This window comes from Chlamydotis macqueenii, chromosome 8, assembly GCF_036417535.1.
Source record: "Chlamydotis macqueenii isolate bChlMac1 chromosome 8, bChlMac1.mat, whole genome shotgun sequence".
In the NCBI taxonomy this organism is placed as follows: domain Eukaryota; kingdom Metazoa; phylum Chordata; class Aves; order Otidiformes; family Otididae; genus Chlamydotis; species Chlamydotis macqueenii.
Window position 1 is genome coordinate 1,564,217 of NC_141563.1, and position 20,202 is coordinate 1,584,418.

Below are 20,202 nucleotides of genomic sequence, written 5' to 3' on the forward strand. Positions count from 1 at the left end.
CCACCGCCCTTTCTGCTATACCCGGAAGTACATCTGACCCAGAAGGCCTTTCCCTTACCTACAGGGGGGGCCGCCATGTGTATATTTGTGTACATTTGTAGTTTTTAATATATAAGCGTTTATAAAGCCAGAGAAATGAAATACATGCAGCCGTTACAACGCAGGTGTAAAATGGATAAAGCCTTCTTTTATAAAAGCCAGTGGAACGGACAATTAGCGTTACACGTGAGCAGACAGAGCAGTACAAAGCGGGGTGGAGCCCCGCACTCTGCCAGGCTGCAGCCCTGACGTATCCGGGCAGAGGGACGTTCAGGTGGGCAGAGGGGATCCAAAGGGTGGGGAGGACACAGAGAAGCTGGAAGGTGCCCAGAGGCCATGGCCCTCTCCCAGGAGGCCACTAAGGGGCCCTTGGCGCAAATCCTGTCCTGTACAAAGAAGAGCCCACTCCTGTAGGCTGGACTGGAGGCGGTCTGGCCAGGGGGAGCCTGGGGACTTGTGGTGCCAGAGGAAGGGTCCTTCTGACCCACAGCTCTGAAGTGCTCTAGCAAGAGGTGAAGGAGTGAGGAGGGCCAGGGCAGGCTGGAAGAAGGCAGAAGGACTCTGCAAAAGTCTCAGGGAGAAGATAATTTCTGAAGCTTGGAGCTGAACCGGGGACCTTTAGATCTTCAGTGGAATGCTCTCCAGCTCTCCAGCTGAGCTACTTCAGCCTTGCCTCAGCAAGGCTTGTCCCCGTTTCATCTGTGCTAGGCCACAGGCTGACACACATCATGACAGGTCCTTGGCCACGTTCCCAGGAAAAATCTGTGCCCAGTGCTGGGCAGAGTGGACCTTGCCTCTCCTGTTCTCCATGGGCAGGTGGTCTCCAAGTGTGCAGCAGGTGCCAGCTGACACTGGGAGTGCCAAAATATGTATTTGGCCTCAGTTACAAGGGTGACAGTGGTGAAGGCAAGTAAGCAGGTCATGTGTGTGCAACTGTGAAGGCTGAAGGTGGAAGAAGTGTGGGGCTGGTGGAAGACCTCTCTCATGGAGAGGAGAGGGCCCTGGGGAGGCAGAGCTTGTGCTGGTGCCATAGGGTTTTGCTTCATTCTTGCATGAGCAGGAGTGTTTTTTCAATGTTTGGAGGCCACATTTAGAGGAAAAAAAGACTGGAAAACCTTTAAGGATGGGGGCTGCCCAAGCACTCAGGAAAATCTCTTCCAGTGCCTGTGTGACCTCATGGGTATGACCTGATGGACTTCGTGATCCTCATCTCCCACCTGAATCTCCTTTCAGCATTTTTTCTCTAGCATCTTCTCCTCCCACCATGCATCACAATGAAGAGCCTGGCTCCATCTTAACTGCCTGATGCGTACTGACATGCTGCTGTGAAGTTTCCAGTAGTCTTCTTCTCTCTATACTGAACTTGCTCTGTTATCCACCAAGACCCCCAGGGCCTTTTCTACTGAGCTGCAGCCCAGCCAGGGCTAGTGCCCATGGTCAGGCACCCCAGGGGCTGGATTGGGCAGTTCTCCTTTCTGAAATCTATTAGGTTCTTGTTGGCCCAGTCCTCCAACCTGTTGAGGTTCCTCCAGAAGGCAGCCCTCCACTGTATGCTTCGTTCCTTTGTCTCAGTTATGTGTCATCTGCAGATTCTGTCAGCCGCTCCAGGACACTGATAACACCATCAAGTCCCAGGAGAGACCCCAATGCATCCAGTCACTCTTTTACTCCCCTCTTTGCCCACCTCTCAAGACTGCAGCTTCCAAGGTTCCATACAAGAGCATTGTGCGAGATGGTGTGCGCTGGGTTGACCTTGGCTTGCGGCCAGATGCCCACTCAGCCACGATCTCACTCCCCCTCCTCAACAGTGTAGGTGCCCACAGAGTGAGCAAACCCTGCTCTCACCAGATCCAGAGGGAAGAAGACCTGGGTTGCACAGCGCTGGCAGGAGGCCGTGAGACATTATGGTCAGTGGAGATCAGACCAATAAAGGTGGTGGAGAGGAGAAAGAGAGAATCCCAGCTTTCCGTGTGCACAATCACTCCAGCGGGGCAGATGGACACCTCTACATGTTTCCCTGCATGTCCTGAGTAGGAAGAGATTTCGTTCTCCTAAACGTGGGTGTCTGCTGTCATTTCTGTTTGCCAAAGGAATTTCCCAACAGCCTCCAAGGTGAAGCCCCAGACACTGCCCTGTCCCTAAGAAGTGCTCCACCTGAGCCTGCAGTCTCCTGCACAAAACTTGGGCCACCTTGGGCACCTCAGCTGTCACCAGGGCTTTGTATCTAAAGAACTCCCTGCTGCCCTCCATCTCCAGTAAGGAGGAGGGGAGCTGAGAGAAAGAGCTCACAGGCAAATGCCCTTTTGTGCTGAGCTGAACAGGGGCAAGAGGAATCCCAGCTCCTGTGGGTTTGTGGTGTGCATGGAAGGGAGCTGAGTCCTCTTCTAGCGCCAGGACTACAGACCCTGGGTGAGATACCTGCACTGACTGCGCTGAATCCCTTCCCTCAGCAGGGGTAGAGGAGATCCCTCCTGTTCTGGTTTTGTTAGTGACGGGGGGGCCTAAGGTGGTTGCTTCTGTAGGAAACTGCTAGAAGTCACTCCCCTTTGTTCAGTGGACTCGGCCGGGCCTAGGGCGGACCAGCTGCTGGCCAAGGCCGAGCCAATTGGTAGCAGAATGTCCCGTGATAACGCCTCTGCGATAACGTATTTAAGTAGGGGAAAACAGGAAAAAGAGAGGGAGAAGATGTGAAGCAGCTGAGTGGGGGGCAGAGAGGGGGAGGCGCGAGCCTCATGGGCCTTGCAGGCCTCACCCTCTGGCCTCCCACCGGGCAGCCGACTGGGCCCAACTCGGCCCGGCCTGGCTGCAAGAAGTGGAGAGGAGATGAGAAGTGAATAAGATGTAAAAAGGATCCTGAGAGACGTCTGCCAGCCTGTTGTGAGGAACGGCTGCAGACGCCAAGGTCAGTCAAGAAGGAGGGGGAGGAGTAATATGGCTCCTGGCCAAGATTCCTCTGCAACTCGTGGTGAAGACCATGGTGGAGCAGGTTGTCCCCCTGCAGCCCATGGAGGTCCACGGAGGGGCAGAGATCCACCTGCAGCCCGTGGAGGACCCCACGCCGGAGCAGGTGGAGGCCTGAAGGAGGCTGTGGCCCGTGGAGGGCCCGCTGGGACAGCTGTTCTAGAGGGACTGCACCCGTGGAAGGGATGACCCACGCCGGAGCAGTTTCACGAAGGACTGTGGCCCGTGGGAGGGACCCCACGCTGGAGCAGAGGAGGAATGCGAGGAGTTCCTCCCCCGACCATGAAGCAGCAGCGTAAAACAACAAGTGATGGACTGACCACGACCCCCATTCCCTTTTCTCCCCCCCGTGCCGCTCGGGGGGGGGGGAGGTAGTAGAGATAATGTTAAGCTTGGGAAGAGGGAGGGGTGGGGGGAGGTTATCTTGTTCCCTGTCTCATTCTTCTGCTAATTTTAGAAATAAATGAATAGTTTTCCCCAAGTCGAGTCTGTTTTGCCCGTGACGGTACCTTTAAGGATTTCTCCCCGTCCTTATCTCAAACCTTGAGCCGTTTTTTCTTATATCATCTCCCCCTGTTCTCTCGGAGGGTGGGGGGAGCGAGAGAGAGACTGCGTAGTCTGGTCCTGATCGGGGCTGAACTACGACACCTCCCTTTGGGTATTCTGCCTGCTGACGGGACAAGGCCAGGTGATATTTAGAGCTGACTCTGTCTGTGAGCAGGAAAATGGCAGTGCTTGAAAAGACATGACTCTTCTCACCCTGCTGAGGAGCAAATCCCCTGTGGTGGCTGCAGGCTGTTTGGCAGCAGGTTCCCCTGCAGCCCCAGGGACAGCTGGAGGGAGCCCCGAGGGGACAGAGAAAGTGCCGCCTTGGGCTGGGCCTCTGCTGCTGAGCTGGGCTGGGCTCCTGGCATGGAGGGAGCTGATGGCAAGCAGGCAGCGCTGCAGAGAGACAGCAGCTGAGAGAACTTAAAGGCAGTTGAGAGCGGGAGGATGCTGAGAGGTCAGTGAGGAGGAATCTTCAGAGCCCTCTATGTGGTAAGTCTCTGGGTGCAGGGCAATTTAGCTGTTGTTCCTGGAGAGATCTCCCAGAGCTTGTGCGTCTGACAGTTTATGGGATCTGTCAGGAGGGCTCTCGGTTTCTCAAAGGGGAAGTTGGTGCTTTGGAGCAGCGCTTCCCTGCTGCAGCATCAGAGGGACAGGGCACGACGGCTGCCTTCTCCCAGGGATGGCTGCAGGGCTGTGCAGGCAGGTGTGCAGGCAGGGGTGCCCAGGGCTGTCCTTCAGAGCAGGGTCCCTGCAGCCCAGGGGCTGTGTGCTGGGGCAGGGACTCTGCTGCCTGCCAGGGTCAGCACTCAGCCTGCCCGGGGAGCTCCCGGCGCTGCTGTGGGGAGAATTTGTGGGGGGAAGGAGCAACCCCCAGGATGGCAGGGTCCTTGTGCTGTTGAGAGGGTGCTGTGTGGGTCAGGGCTGCTCACAGCTTCAAAGAGTATTCGCAATAGGAAGTTTCAAGGGTTACTCTAAAGATAAGGAACTTTACTGAATTTATGTCTCACACGTTCTACACTTAGCAAATGCCGAGGGACATATGATAATAGAGTTCTTAGTTTTGACAAGTCACTTAGACTCCTGCATTGTAACTCTGAGTAATCAGCACGTCTTCTGGGAGTCTCCTAATGCACTCTCAGTCACTCCTGTACCTATGGACATCATCACCATTCCAGCATCACCTCTGCTGGAACCATCAGGCTGAGTTAGACTCGTTCTGTTTTCTACCTGCAAACAGGAAGATGCGCCCAGCCAGACGCCGCAAACAAGAAGGTTTCTGTAGAGCCAAGATGACAGCAGTGATATTTAAATGGGGTCTGTCAGTGGTGACAGGAAAAAGACATGAGACAGGGAAACACTTCCCAGGAGGAAAATCTCCAGGCAGCAGAAATGGGATCAGGGAAGGAGAGGAAACTAAACCTTAGAACTGTTGTGGGAGGGAGAATCCAGAAGACTCTGTATATGATCCCCTCCAATGCAGACCCCTTCCTCTGAGCAAGCCCCCTGGCCTCCTCTCCCACCCACCAGAGCCTCTGCCCCCAGGGCTGGGGGTCCCAGACATGAACCCCCTCCTGTGAGGCCGAAGCTCCAGCAGAGCCGTGGTGCAGCTCTCCAGCCACGTGTCCATGTCCCTCTGCAGAGCACAGGGGCTGAGAGCAGCTGCCCAGCGATGCTGGTGTCTGGAGATGACGTGTGATCACTCTCCATCTCAGAAAGGTGCAAGCTGAAGGCAGCTGGGAAAAAGATGATGGAACAGACCAGGTCCGCTCACTCTGCACTAAGCCACAGGCAATCCTCTGGCCTCACAGGACTGGCTCTGTTCTCCCTGAGCGCAGCAGAAATGCTGAGGGTGTCTGACACCCAAGAACACTCCCCAGGTGAGGTGGAGGGGCTTTAAAAAACCCAGAACTCTTAAACTGCCTTCTGCCATCCCAGATCCTTCGCAGTGGCAGTGCAGATGATGATTCTGGCCTTTCTGCGTCAGGAGCAGTTTCATCTGATAAAGCTGAACACCAGCTGTGGTCCTTGCCCACACCTTTCCCATGAACCCAGTGCTGCCGAGCAGGGCTGACTCCTTGGCAGCCGGTGGGCAAAGGTCCTGCTCCTGATGGCCATTCAACCAGCACCAACCAGAGCTCCAGGCAGGGAGCTGAAGGAAGGTCTCTGGAGAAGGAATAGGGGTGTGTGTGCTGGGTGGGGCTCTAGGAGACAGTCTTTGGGTTTGCTCAGAGAAATCTTTCCTAACTCTTCATTGACACTTCTTCTAATGACAGGACACCATGCACAGAGGAAGCCAATGTCCAACAGCAGCTCCATCACCCAGTTCCTCCTCCTGGCCTTCGCAGACACACGGGAGCTGCAGCTCTTGCACTTCTGGCTCTTCCTTGGCATCTACCTGGCTGCCCTCCTGGGCAACGGCCTCATCGTCACTGCTATAGCCTGCGACAATCGCCTGCACACCCCCATGTACTTCTTCCTCCTCAACCTCTCCATCATTGACCTGGGGACAATTTCTACCACTGTTCCCAAATCCATGGCCAATTCCTTGTGGGACACCAGGGCCATCTCCTACTTGGAATGTTCTGCCCAGGTCTTTCTGTTTTTCTTCTTCCTTGGAGCAGAGTATTCTCTTCTCACCATAATGGCCTACGACCGCTATGTTGCCATCTGCAAACCCCTGCACTACTGGACCCTCCTGGGCAGCAGAGCTTGTGTCCACATGGCAGCAGCTGCCTGGGGCAGTGCGTTTCTCAATTCTCTCCTGCACACTGCCAATACATTTACACTGCCACTCTGCCAGGGCAATGCTGTGGATCAGTTCTTCTGTGAAATCCCTCAGATCCTCAAGCTCTCCTGCTCACACTCCTACCTCAGGGAAGTTGGGCTTATCATGGTTAGTCTTGTATTAGCCTTCAGCTGCTTTGTGTTCATTGTTGTGTCCTATGTGCAGATCTTCAGGGCCGTGCTGAGGATCCCCTCTGAGCAGGGACGGCACAAAGCCTTTTCCACGTGCCTCCCTCACCTGGCTGTGGTCTCCCTTTTTCTGATCACTGCCATGTTTGCCTACCTGAAGCCCACGTCTATCTCCTCCCCATTGCTTGATGTGGTGGTGGCAGTTCTGTACTCACTGGTGCCTCCAGCAGTGAACCCCCTCATCTACAGCATGAGGAACCAGGAGCTCAAGGGTGCAGTCTGGAAACTGGTAACTGGATGTTTTTCTACCACAATGAAGTGCCCATCGTCTTCTGCATAGCAGTTATAATATAGTTCATTGCAGGCTAAACCTATCATCTTTCATTTTTTCCCATTGGCTGTGGTTTTTTATTTGTGATCATGTTGTAATCCCGTTTCTAATTCACTGTTGGCTTTTCTTTTCTGACCTAGTGACTGTGTAAATGTAAATGAAGGGCCATGCTCTCTATGTGTTTAAACAAATTAAAGGGCACTTCAGCACCTTTTTTTATTTTCCTGAGATCCTTCCTCCAAGGTCTTTTTGGAGCTGCAGGGACAGTCTTTGTGTACATAGACACTGGGGAAAAGAGCTCCAGCATGTCAGCGCTTCCTGGGAGCACCAGTTTTTGTTCTTCCAGGGCTCTTCTCTTTCTTCTTCCACACTCTCTGATCCTTTGTGTTGATGTAAGGCCTGAGTACTGGCAGCTTGGCCACAGTTCTTTCGTGTGGTAGTCCTATGACCACAGGCAGGGACAAGAACTGGGCACTTCTGTGACAGAGCTGGCCACCAGAATGTTATTTCCATAAAGAAAGGTGATCTCCTCAGGGCAGTGCTTGAAGGCTTAGGGCTTCTTCCACAGTTTCTCTCAAGAACATGACCAAGAAATTGTCCTGCAGATGAAAACACCAGTGTCCAGCTAAACAATGTGAGTGTGCAGGGTTGGGGCACACAGCAGATTCCTTGCACAGCCAGGCCTCCTGTGAGAGACCTGAAGAACCAGCAGAGCAGGGTCTGATCTGTGCCCATGTTCGCTTGACACTCTGGGGAAACTCTCCCAAGGCAACCGTCATGGAGTGGCCCCTCACAAACACCATTTCCAGCACTGGCCTCTCCCCAGTTCCTTGGTGGTTCTTTGTCCCTCCATGGAAAGACACTGAATGTGTGGGTCAGGACTCTATGTTGGCCCTCTGCAGATGAGATGTAAGCCTGCACATCATGTACATGAGGTGAGGTGAACCTGAGTGAGCACGAATACCATCAACTGCTCCTTGGGGTTCCATTCCAGGCACTTGAAGGACAAGAAAGGGATTGCTGAACCAAACTGGGCAGGGGAAAGAAGGGCACGTTGTGTAGATAAAATTGTGCAACGCCTTTGACGTGGTCTCCTGTGGTGTCCTTCTAGCCAGATTAGTGCTATCTGGGTTGAAGAAGTGGATGCTGAGTGAGAAGTTGACTGGATGATCACACCCAAATATCCACAATGGTTAGAAGCTCTCCGTGCAGCCAGTTACTAGTGGCATACGTCAGCAGCCAGCACCTGAGCCGACACTTTGAACGTCTTTATCGTTCCCCTGTATGATAGGATGGAGCACACTTTCAGCTTCTTGTGGATTATGCAAAGCTGGGCGGAGGCCTTGAACAAACCGATCCAGTTCGCCCTGCTTTGAGCAGCAGAGTGAGACAAGCTGATGTTCATGGCTCTCTTCAAAACTGAGTTATTCTATGGTTTAATGAATCTTTCCCTTGGACAAGTTTTTGAAGACAGAAGAGGTGAAGGACAAATAAAAAAAAACACAAAAGAGGCAGAGGAGGAGATATAAAATGTTCCAACATTGGGTTTTTGCTTTTGCCTTTGCCTGCTTGAAGGCTTTGTTCCGTCTCTCCTCAGTATCTGAGGGTCATAAACTTAACCTCAAATCCATCATGGGCTCATTAAAACACCAAAAGTCCTTACAAGCCATGTCTCCTCCATCATTTTTTTCAAGCATGGCAGACCTGTGTAGCTAAGCAGAGAAGTTTCAAGAGGGCAGGTAAGGAGGACAGGAGCCCTGTGAAGAAGTGATAGAAGAATTCTCCAACTGATATTGATGCCGAGTGTCTCCTAAGGAGGTGTGGACAGGCAGGAAAAGCAGTCCCTTGAGTCTAGACATGGTATGGACAACCTTGCTCCTCACCTCTCCAAGCTCAGTATTTCCCTCCCTGGCCCCCTGGGACTTGCATCCCTTTTCTTTGCATCAGGCTTCTCTTCTGAAGTCTGCACCTGATTGTTACAGCTTCTGTGCTGGAATTCCTATCTGCTTTCCTTAGGGAACTGGGTGGACACAGAGGGGTTTTTGAAATGCAAGAAAGAAGAAAACAAATAGGAAACACTAAAACGCAGTAGAACTTAATCAACAATAAAATACACTTCCCAGTTGTACGGTTAGTTTCAGCAGCTTCCACTGAGATCCAGCACCAGAGCTGAAGAGTTGTCCATAGGGAGTACGGGAAAGACTACTGGAGGACAATGAAGCTTTATGTCCCTGCAGCTCAAAGGAAGGTGACAGGTGAGAGGGATCTGAATGATCAAAGAGGAAGAGGAGGAAGACCTCTGGAGAACAATGGAAAGGGCATGTGTCCAGGTGGGCTTCTGAAGAGATGACTTCAGACATGGGGGGTTTGATAAGGACAGGTAGAAACAGCTGGGAGGTTCGGGAGATTGACTGCACAGCACTACAGACAGAGTACTGGCAATGTAAGCACCGAGCAAGGCCAATATCTCTTCTCCCACAATTCCTACATCGTCTGAAAACTCATGTTTTTGCAGGATAGAAACTCCACAAATATGTCACTGAAAGCATTGAATCATCTCAGCAGATGAAAGAGTGGAGTTTTTAGGTTTTTTTAAGTACTGAGAGCAGTTCTCAGGTTTTCAGGCAGGGCACCGTGGTCTGACCATCAGCACCCAGTGTAAAGCTCCAGAGGCCCAAGTGTATCTGAGATACTTGCTTGGGACTGGCAGCTGTCAGAGAAGACTGATAGAGCCACGTTGCTTCCATCATTTGCATCCAGTCTTCAAGACTTGCACATGGAATTAGACAAGTTTCAAGAGGGTAGGTAAAGAGGCAGGTACGTAAGGAGCACTTTGAGGAACTGATAGAAGAATTCTCCAATTGATATCTAAGCAGAGTGTCTCCTAGGAGAGGCGGAAAGGTCGGAAAAGCTGTCTCCTTGAGGTCCATCACTGTATAGACAACATTTCTCCTCGCCTCCCCAACCCTGACATTTCTCTCTGTCCTGTTGGGTGTGTTAGTGGAAAATCTATGTCCCTGTGACACACACAGGGTTTAGATCCCTCCCAGAGCAGGTCAATTTAGGTCCCTCCCAGAGCAGGGTTTGCAGTCAACCCAGAAGTTGACCTTGGATCCCCACATCTCCCCAGTTCCCCCAGAAACAGACAAACACACACACATATGTATTCAGGATGGACCATTCTTGGGCTTGAAGCTGAGGTCCTTGAACATCATCTTCTTCTCTGCAGGGCCATATGACATAAGATTCTTCCAAGCAGGTCACTCAACAGGCCAAAGCCTGCTCTCAGGATCCTGAATTTCACCTGCTCATGGTTGCTGCAGCCAAGGATGCCCCTGATGACGTCCCTGACCAGCTTTTCCTTCTTTGCATGGGATGGACTATTCCTCAACTTGAACATCATAGAATATCTTGAGTTGGAAGGGACCCAAAGGAATCATCGAGTCCAACTCTGTGCTCCTTGCAGGACTACCTAACAGTAACGCATAAAACTAAGAGCATCCTCCAGATGTTCCTAGAACTCTGATAGGGTTGGTGCCGTGACCACTTCCCCTGGGATCCTGTTCCAGTGACCGACCACCCTCTCAGGGAAGAGCCTTTTCCTGATGTCCAAGCTGAACTTCCCCTAATGCAGCTTCATACCACTTCCACGTGTCGTGTCACTGGGCAACAGAGAGAGAAGATCTGCACCTCCCCCTCCGCTGCCCCTCTTGAGGCCGTTGTAAACTGCGATGAGGTCCCAGCCAAGCCCCAGTCGTGTCCCGTGCAGGGTTCTGCCGAGAGCCCTGCTCTGGGCTCTGCCAAGGTCTGGGCAAGAAGAGAGGCTGAGGCAGGGCTGGCTGTTCAGCTGGCACAGGCACCGAGCCCAGCAGGAGGAAGAAGATGGCCAGAGAGCAAACCTCACCCTTAAACTGGGGCGAGTGGCCAGTGCTGGAAATGCTGATGTGAGAGACAAATGTGCAGTGGCACCTTCCCAATCTGTCCATACCACCAAGGGCACGGATCGGCCTCCTCTCTCCTGCCCCTCCATGCCTTGGCTCTGCACCTCAGGCCCACGACAGTGTGTCCTCGCCCTGCATGGTCGCACAGCTCAGCCAGCATTGGTGGTGTCCTCTTCCAGGCACTTCCCAGCCCAGCCCAGTCCTTCCCCAACTCTCCCCACCAGCCCTGCTTTCTCTCCAGCCCAGCTGAGAAGAGCAGTCCAGTCTGGGCTGGCCCCGTGGCACTGCCCACCGCAGGCAGCTGCAGAGCTCTGGGCCCTGACCCCCAGCCCCAGCCCCTCTGAAGGGCACAGCAGCTCCTGGGGGGCAGACATGGGTCTCAGCCGTCTCCACAGCCCCAGGGCTGCAGGCTGGACATGGCACAAAAAACCCAGAGATCAGTGAAATGCAGGACTCCTGGTATCAGCTCCAGCAGATGCCCACCACAGACGGCCTGTGCCCCGCAGTGCCAGCCCCTCTCCCCAGGCCAGCACAAGAGTCCTGGCCCGGCAGCAGAGCAGCCTGCCCCGAGCGGGTGCCAGCAGAAAGAGGTTTCTCTTGCTCATTGACTCCTCCCTGCAGGCACAGAAATGCTCCCTTGTTTCTCTCCCTGGACAACTCTTTCCCCAGGTGACTGTGCCCCAGCTCGCCTGGCCGGACAGTTCTGGCTCCCACTCTGTGCTCCCCACAGGGCCCTGAGCTGGTGGTGCTGCTCTGCACAGCAAGGGGGCTGTGGTGCCCTCTGGCCATGGGGTAACCCTGCACTGGCCATGCTGGTCACAGTGGGAAGCAAACCCAACTGGATGGGGATGTCTGCTGCTGAGCCCTTTTCCATCTTTCCTGGTGGCTCAGTAGCCAAGGACAAGGCTGGCCAGGACAATGAGGTGTCTCTGATGTCACAAAGGGCACGGGAGGGCTGCACTAGATCCAGCCCGTGGACTTTCCAAGAGGTTTCCCTGAACCACTTTCCAGTCTTATGTCCCTCTGCCTGGTGGCTCCTCACATCCTCTCCGGGCATTGCAGGGTCCTCGTTAGCCCACGGGCTCCTCGGGTTCACCTTTTCCTCAGGGGGACTCCTACTTGGGTCGTCACTCATTTTGTCAGGTGCAACTCACTGCCCACCAGACTCACACGCTCTCCCTGCAGATCCCCTGACATCTCCTGGCAGCTCCTGATTCTTCTCCAGGACGGCATTTGCCATCAGACCCAAAGTGGGACAGTGCCAGGCAGAGAAATCAAAGACCAGTTGCTGTCTGTGTGGACAAGTGGCACCAAGAAGGGAGGTTTTGGTCCAGTCTTTGGTCCCTAACACATCACCCGGGACTCTAGGCTTGTCCCCATGAATCCATTTTGAACTCCAGAAGAGCAAAAGTGTTTCTGAGGGAGCAGCTCCTGAGGTGTATTCCTGACACCAGATTTGGAAGGGCCTGCCCTGAGGAGCCCCTTTGGTCATGGTGGTGCTAGCAGGGAGGCCAGCTCTGACACAGGGGTTCACTTGGCCTCCTCCTGCCCACAGCCACAGGGATGCCCCTGCAGAGACAACAGGACTGTCACCACTCACACCAGACCTTAGGGCTGACACAGATGCGAGAGCACAAGAGGAGAGCGTGGAAGCGAGGAACTGAAAAGTCCACGTCGTACTGCTGGCCACGGCCACGGCTCCAGGGAAGCAGCAGCCCTGCTGGTCCACAGGCAGCAGAGAGGGAGCCCTGCTGAGGCATGGAGGTGCAGCCTCCAGCGCCCCGTGGCTGCTCCTCCAGCTGGCAGCTGGGATCTTGGCTCCTTAACCCTTTCCTCATGCTGGGGCTGGTCCCCAGCGCCAGAGAAGATTTGACGGGGTGGCAGCTCAGACAAATTATTTTCCTCTGGCTTCTTCACCTATGCAAGAAGGCTGGTTCTGGAGGTACACGTGCTGGTTTTGTCTGGGATTGAGTTAAATTTCTTCGTAGTAGCCTGTATGGTGCAATGTTTGAACGTGTGATGAGAACAGTGTCAGTAACACCGGGATGGTTTAGTTACTGCTGGGCAGTGCTTGCACAGCATCAAGGCCTTTTCTACTCTGCAACCCACCCTGCCAGAAAGTAGGCGGGGTGTTGGTATGAAGGTGGGAGGGGAAACAGCTGGGACAGCAGACCCCAGCTGGCCAAAGGGATCTTCCATACCCTTTGACGTTGCTCAGCAGTAAGAGCTGGGAGAAGAAGAGGGGAGGGGATGGATATTTGGGGTGATGGCCTTTATCTTCCCGAGTAACCGTTACGTGTGATGAAGCCCTCGTTTCCTGGAGATTCCTGTCTGCCGGGGAAGCAGTAAATGAGTTCCTTATTTTGCTTTGATTGTGCACACAGCTTTTGCTGTGCCTATTAAACTACCTTTATATCAACCCACGAGATGTCTCACTTGTACCCTTCCAATTCTCTCCTCCATCGCACTGTGCTGTGGGGGAGTGAGCGAGCGGCTATGTAGTGTTGAGCTGCCTGCTACGGTGGGTTGCATCACAACAGTGCATTGGGATAGTAGCTCAGAAAAAAAATGTTCCCAGTCAAGAAGTGGGATAAATGTTACTATTTTAATGCAATTAATATTGTCACAGCTATTAAAAAAACAGGAACAAAAGACAGTCTTTTCCTTATCGATGCTGAAATAGCATGTATTCAAATATTTTCCTCATGGAATCCTTGATCTCTTTGTTCCTCATGCTGTAGATGAGGGGGTTCATTGCTGGAGGAACCACTGAGTACAAAACGGCAACCACCAGGTCCAGGGATGAGGAGGACATGGAAGGGGGCTTCAGGTAGGCAAAAAAAGAAGTGCTGATAAAGAGGGAGACCACAGCCAGGTGAGGGAGGCACGTGGAAAAGGCTTTCTGCTGTCCCTGCTCAGAGGGGATCCTCAGCACGGCCCTGAAGATCTGCACATAGGACACAACAATGAACACAAAACAGCCAAATGCTAAACAGGCACTGACCACAATAAGCCCAACTTCCCTGAGGTAGGAGTGTGAGCAGGAGAGCTTGAGGATCTGGGGGATTTCACAGAAGAACTGGTCCACAGCATTGCCCTGGCAGAGTGGCAGTGAAAATGTATTGGCAGTGTGCAGGAGAGAATTGAGAAACCCACTGGCCCAGGCAGCTGCTGCCATGTGGACACAAGCTCTGCTGCCCAGGAGGGTCCAGTAGTGCAGTGGTTTGCAGATGGCAACGTAGCGGTCATAGGCCATTATGGTGAGAAGGGAATACTCTGCTGAAATGAACACAGAAAACAGAAAGACTTGGGCAGCACATCCTGTGTAAGAAATGGCCCTGGTGTCCCAGAGGCAATTGACCATAGATTTGGGGAGAATGATGGAGATAAAGCCCACGTCAAGGAGGGAGAGGTTGAGGAGGAAGAAGTACATGGGGGTGTGGAGGTCATGGTCGCAGGCTATGGCAGTGACGATGAAGCCGTTGGCCAGGAGGGCAGCCAGGTAGATGGCCAGGAAGAGCCAGAAGTGCAAGAGCTGCAGCTCCTGTGTGTCTGCGAAGGCCAGGAGGAGGAAATGGGTGATGGAGCTGCTGTTGGACATTTGGTCCCTCTGGGCAGAGGGGCACTTTCTGTGTGAGCAAAAGACAGTGAAAAGCTAGAACAGACTTTTCTCAGCAAAGCCTGTCAAGTTCTTCCAGAATTCCCCCCTTGTCTGTGGTTTGTGCTGGCTGAGTGTGCTGTGAGGAGCCAGAGCCCTGCCCGTGTCCTGCTGAGGAGTCAGCTTTGCTCTGCTGCAGTGGGTGCACAGGAGCTGATCTGTGACATCTCTGATGTTCACAGGAGATGTGAACAGAGAGCAGAGTCAGCAGACCCACAGTGTCCATCAGTCTTGTTGCCAGCTGCCCTGCACTTCCACAGGCGGAGCCTCAAAGAGGACTTCACACACAAATTAATCTTAAACAAACCCAGAAACCTGATGAGAGCTGGGGACTGCAGTTTCACAGGTCAGACCTGCAAATTCGTCTCTTTCCCAGCCCAGAGGTGGAGATGTGACGCAGAGAGCAGGACCCTGCTCCTCACAGGAGAAGCAAAGGACTCTGTGAGGAGAGCGCTGACGCCCAAGGAAAGGCTCAGCACTCCCTAGGAGCCTGCAGGAGAGCTGTGCCCCTCCGGGGGCAGCTGGCAAACCCAGCAGGGCAGGCAAAGCAGACAGTCAGGGGTCCCGAAGGTGAGAGGGTCTGAAGAGAGAGTCAGGTCATTGCCCAGCAGACCCTGCTGACAAAACATCTCGAGTGAGAGAGAAACAGAGAGCTGCCTGAAGGCAGCCTCCCCCAGTGCTTGTTGGCAGTTTCCTCCCACCCCTTGTCCACGTCTCTGCTGCCTGGAGCTGTTCCTCTGTCCACGGGTCACCTCCCTGTCCCTGCTCACACACCCCATCCCACCCGCTGTGTGCTGGGCTCTGCCCTGCAGACCCCTCCCAGCAGCAGGGCAGTGCCCAAGGGCATCTCTGTGTGTGCAGGCACTGCTGGGAACCTCAGACCAACCCTAGTGAGGATGGAAAAGTGATGCTGATCTGTCTGTAAGCCACGGTGTGTTCATTCATGATACTCCCTGATTTATTCACCTCTGGCTAAAAGTCTCCTGGCAATGTCCTCAGCATGATCTGCAGCTGTGAGCAGCCTTGACCCACACAGCACACTCTCAACAGCAGAGGGACACTCCCCTACCAGGGGTCACTCCTTCTCCGCACAGCTTCTCCCCACAGCAGTGCTGGGAGCTCCCCAGGCAGGCTGAGTGCTGAGCCTGGCAGGCGGCAGAGTCCCTGCCCCAGCACACAGCCCCTGAGCTGCAGGGACCCTGCTCTGAAGGACAGCCCTGGGCACCCCTGCCTGCACACCCGCCTGCACAGCCCTGCAGCCATCCCTGGGAGAAGGCAGCCGTCGTGCCCTGTCCCTCTGATGCTGCAGCAGGGAAGCCCTGCTCCAAAGCACCAACTTCCCCTTTGAGAAACCAAGAACCCTCCTGACAGATCCCATAAACTGTCAGATGCACAAGCTCTGGGAGATCTCTCCAGGAACAACAGCTAAATTGCCCTGCACCCAGAGACTTACCACATAGAGGGCTCTGAAGATTCCTCCTCACTGACCTCTCAGCATCCTCCCGCTCTCAACTGCCTTTAAGGTCTCTGAGCCACTGTCTCTCTGCAGCGCTGCCCACTTGCCATCAGCTCCCTCCATGCCAGGAGCCCAGCCCAGCTCAGCAGCAGAGGCCCAGCCCAAGGCGGCACTTTCTCTGTCCCCTCGGGGCTCCCTCCAGCTGTCCCTGGGGCTGCAGGTGAACCTGCTGGCAAACACCCTGCAGCCACCACGGGGGTTTTGCTCCTCAGCTTGGGTGGGACACTTCTTTCACATATCTGAGAAATAACGAGGCTTAAGAATCATCTTCTCTTGTCCCATCATCAGGCAGGACACACAGACAGGGATGGGGAGTCATCTCTGTTACATCTCCTACTGATTCACCTCAGTCAATCAGGGCATCTCCTTCTGGGACTGTAGTCCTGGGGTCAGAAGGGGACTCAGCTCCCTCCCACACCTGTCACAAACACACTGGAGGTTGGATTCCTCTTCCCTCAGTTCAGGTGTTGATGGAACAGGCACCTGCATGTGAGCTCCTTGTCCCAGCTCCCATGTTCATCATTGGAGACGAAGGCCAGGAGTGAGCTGGGCAGGTGCCAATGGCTGGTGACACTTGTTTGGTTTGGAGACAGATCAAAGATATGTGCAGGCTGACACAGAGACAGGACAACATCTAGGGGCATCTTCTTGGTGGCTCTGGGAAATTCCCTTTGGCCACTGACATGACAGCTGGTGCCCAAATTAAGGGCCACTGAACCCGTCCCTACTCATGATGCTCAGGGTGGCCTACGGAGGTGTTCATCCCACAGAACGGAGTGCCGTAGGGAGAGCTCAGCCTCTCTCTTCCTCTTCTCCACCGATTGGATTTACTAAATCTTCCCTGACTACATTGGCAGCTCTCTCATGTTCACCCCCATGTTGTGTTCCAGAATTCTGGGCAGCTCCACTCCAATAATGTTCAAATCCAGGCCCACAGAGCCACGTGAGGTTGCAGGGCTGGCAGGGACAGCACATGACGTCCAGAAGGGCATTTCCCATTCGGGGTGGGTGCGTTACAGATACGCTGGACAGCATCGCAGAGAGTGCGATTTGGTGATGAGAAGAGGGGCTAAGGAAACTTTAATATATATGGCATTTATTGATTATTGCTGTGCATGCTAATACAAATGGCGCTTTATGCTTTGCTAACTAGCTATTGTAAAAACTACCCGAGGGGGGGGAAGTCTTGCATTCCCCAACCGAGGGGCCTTGCTTTGTGCTTTGAACTCTTTATCTGAATTGAGAAGTCCTGCACCTCCCGCACAAGGACAGTCCTGATAAGAACCAAGGTGCCTCCTTCAGGAGCCAACTAATTGTAATACCTAAATGACCTCTTGGAACTAATTGTAATACGGAGCGGGGATAGCTCATGCATATGTATAGGCGTGTTTTTTTAACTTCATGTATATGTAACACTTGGTTGTATAAAATTCAAAGTGAATTGCCACGCCAGGCGCGCACGATTTTGGCGGGACTATCCCCCGTGCTGCCCGGCGCCGAATAAACATACCTACTTTACAATCTTACAGATTGTGGAGTCAGATTTCCGCACGTCAAAGGGTGGGGAGGACACATACAAGCTGGAAGGTGCCCAAAGGCCATGGCCCTCTCCCAGGAGGCCACCAAGGGGCCCTTGGTGCAAATCCTGTCCCGTACAAAGAAGAGTCCAATCCTGTGAGCTGGACTGGAGGCGGCCTGGCCAGGGGGAGCCTGGGGACTTGTGGTGCCAGAGGAAGGGTCCTTCTGACCCACAGCTCTGCAGTGCTCTAGCAAGAGGTGAAGGAGTGAGGAGGGCCAGGGCAGGCTGGAAGAAGGCAGATGGGCTCTGCCAAAATCTCAGGGAGAAAATCATTGCTGAAGCTTGGAGCTGAACCAGGGACCTTTAGATCTTCAGTGGAATGCTCTCCAGCTGAGCAGAGTTTGGAGGCCATGCTTAGTAGGAAAGAAGTCTTGAAAACCTTTAAGTATGGGGACTGCCCATCCACTCAGACAAATGTCTTCCAGTGCCTGTGTGGCACATGGGTATGACCTAATGGTCCTCATCTCTCACCTGAACATCCTTTCAGCTTTTGTCCCTTACGTCTCATCCTCACACCATGCATCACAATGAAGAGACTGGCTCCATCTTAACTGCCTGATGGGTACTGACATGCTGCTGTGAAGTTTCCAGAAGCCTTCTTGTCTTTATACTGAACAGTCCCTGTTGTCCATCAAGACCCCCAGGGCCTTTTCTACTGAGCTGCAGCCCAGCCAGGGCTGGTGCCCAGGGTCAGGGAACCCCAGGGTGCCTGACCAGGTACTACCCCAAGGTAAGTATCGGCAGTTATCCTCTCTGAAATCTATTAGGATCTTGTTGGCCCAGTCCTCCAACCTGTTCAGTTTCCTCCAGAAGGCAGCCCTCCACTGTATGCTTCGTTCCTTTTCCTCCATTTTGTGTCATCTGCAAATTCTGTCAGGCACTCCAGGACACTGATAACACCATCAAGTGCCAGGAGAGACCCCAATGCATCCAGTCACTCTTTTACTCCCCTCTTTGCCCACCTCTCAAGAAGCTTCCAAGGTTCCATACAAGAGCATTGTGCGAGATGGTGTGTGCTGGGTTGACCTTGGCTTGCGGTCAGATGCCCACTCAGCCACGATCTCACTCCCCCTCCTCAACAGTGTTGGTGCCCACAGAGTGAGCAAACCCTGCTCTCACCAGATCAAGAGGGAAGAAGGCCTGGGCTGTACAGCACTGGCAGGAGGCCGTGAGACATTATGGTCAGTGGGGATCTGACAAATAAAGGTGGTGGAGAGGAGAAAGAGAGAATCCCAGCTCTCCATGTGCAAAATAACTTCAGCGGGCAGATAGACATCTCTACAGGTTTCCGTTCATGTCCTGAGTAGGAAGAGGTTTCATTATCCTAAACGTGGGCACCTGCTGTCATTTCCGTTGCCAAAGAAATTTCCCAACAGCCTCCAAGGTGAAGCCCCAGACACTGCCCTGTCCCTAAGAAGTGCTCCACCTGAGCCTGCAGTCTCCTGCACAAACCTTGGGCCACCTCGGGCACCTCAGCTGTCACCAGGGGTTTGCATCTAAAGAGCAGAGTCCTCTTCTAGTGCCAGCACTACAGACCCAGGGTGAGATGCCTGCACTGACTGCACTGAATCCCTTCCCTCAGCAGGGATAGAGGAGATTCCTCACTTTGGGTATTCTGCCTGCTGACGGGACAAGGCCAGGTGATATTTAGAGCTGACTCTGTCTGTGAGCAGGAAAATGGCAGTGCTTGAAAAGATGTGACTCTTCTCTCCCAGCTGACATCATCTGCCTGGACTTATGCAAAGCTTTTCGTGCTGTCCTGCACGACATCCTTCTCTCTGAACTGGAGAGACATGGATTTGACAGATGGACCACTTGGTGGATAAGGAATTGGCTGGATGGCTGCACTCAGAGAGTGGTGGTCAATGGCTCAATGTCCAAGTGATGACCAGCGATGAGTGGCATTCCTCAAGGGCTGGTATTGCTCTCGGCCCTGTTCAACATCTTTGTTGGCAACATGGACAGTTGCATAGAGTGCACCCTCAGCAAGTTTTCAGGCAACACCAAGCTGTGTGGTGCCCTCGAAAAGCTGGAGTGGAGGGATGCCATCCAGAGGGACCTGGACAGGCTGGAGAGGTGGGCCCGTGCCAACCTCATGAACTTTGCAGATTAAACTCAGATTAGGTATTAGGAATTTTTTTTTTACACTGAGGGTGGTAGAACACTGGCACAGATTGCCCAGAGAAGTGCTGGATGCCCCATCCCTGGAAACGTTCAAGGCCAGGCTGGATGAGGCTCTGAGCAACCTGATCTTTTTGGAGATGTCCCTGCTCCTTGCAGGGGGGTTGGACTGGATGGCCTTTAAAGGTCCCTTCCCACCCTAAATATTCTGTGATTCTGAGGAGTTGATGGAGGGTGTCCAAAGAAGGGCAACGGGTCTGGTGAAGGGTCTAGAGCACAGGTCTGCTGAGAAGCATCTGAAGGAACTGGGATTGTTTGGTCTGGAGATGATGAGGCTGAGGGGAGACCCCATCACTTTTTACAACTACATGGAGGAGGTTGTAGGGGAGCAAGTGCTCGTTTGTTCTCCAAAGTAACTAATGATAGGATGAGAATAAATGGCCTCAAGTTGCGGCAGGGGAGGTTTAGATTGGATATTGTGAGGGATTTGTGAGACACATGGAAGTGCACAGAGAGAACCAGGTGCCTCTGTGCCAACGTGTTAAAGGCAGGGAAAAGACCTGAAATAATGGGGTCATGCTGAAGTGAAATAGG

General features: G+C 53.3%; 2 protein-coding genes across 2 annotated transcripts; one reads left to right on the plus strand and one right to left on the minus strand.

The window, feature by feature from the left end:
• Positions 1-5,767: 5,767 nt before the first annotated feature.
• LOC147599798 (olfactory receptor 14A16-like) lies at positions 5,768-6,802 on the plus strand. The gene has a single exon (XM_086753112.1). The coding sequence runs from the start codon at positions 5,816-5,818 to the stop codon at positions 6,800-6,802; it is 987 nt and encodes a 328-aa protein (XP_086609238.1). The 5' UTR covers positions 5,768-5,815.
• A 6,597-nt stretch (positions 6,803-13,399) lies between these two features.
• LOC147599799 (olfactory receptor 14A16-like) lies at positions 13,400-14,335 on the minus strand. The gene has a single exon (XM_086753580.1). It carries the CDS (start codon positions 14,333-14,335, stop codon positions 13,400-13,402), a length of 936 nt encoding a protein of 311 aa, XP_086609706.1.
• Positions 14,336-20,202: the final 5,867 nt, after the last annotated feature.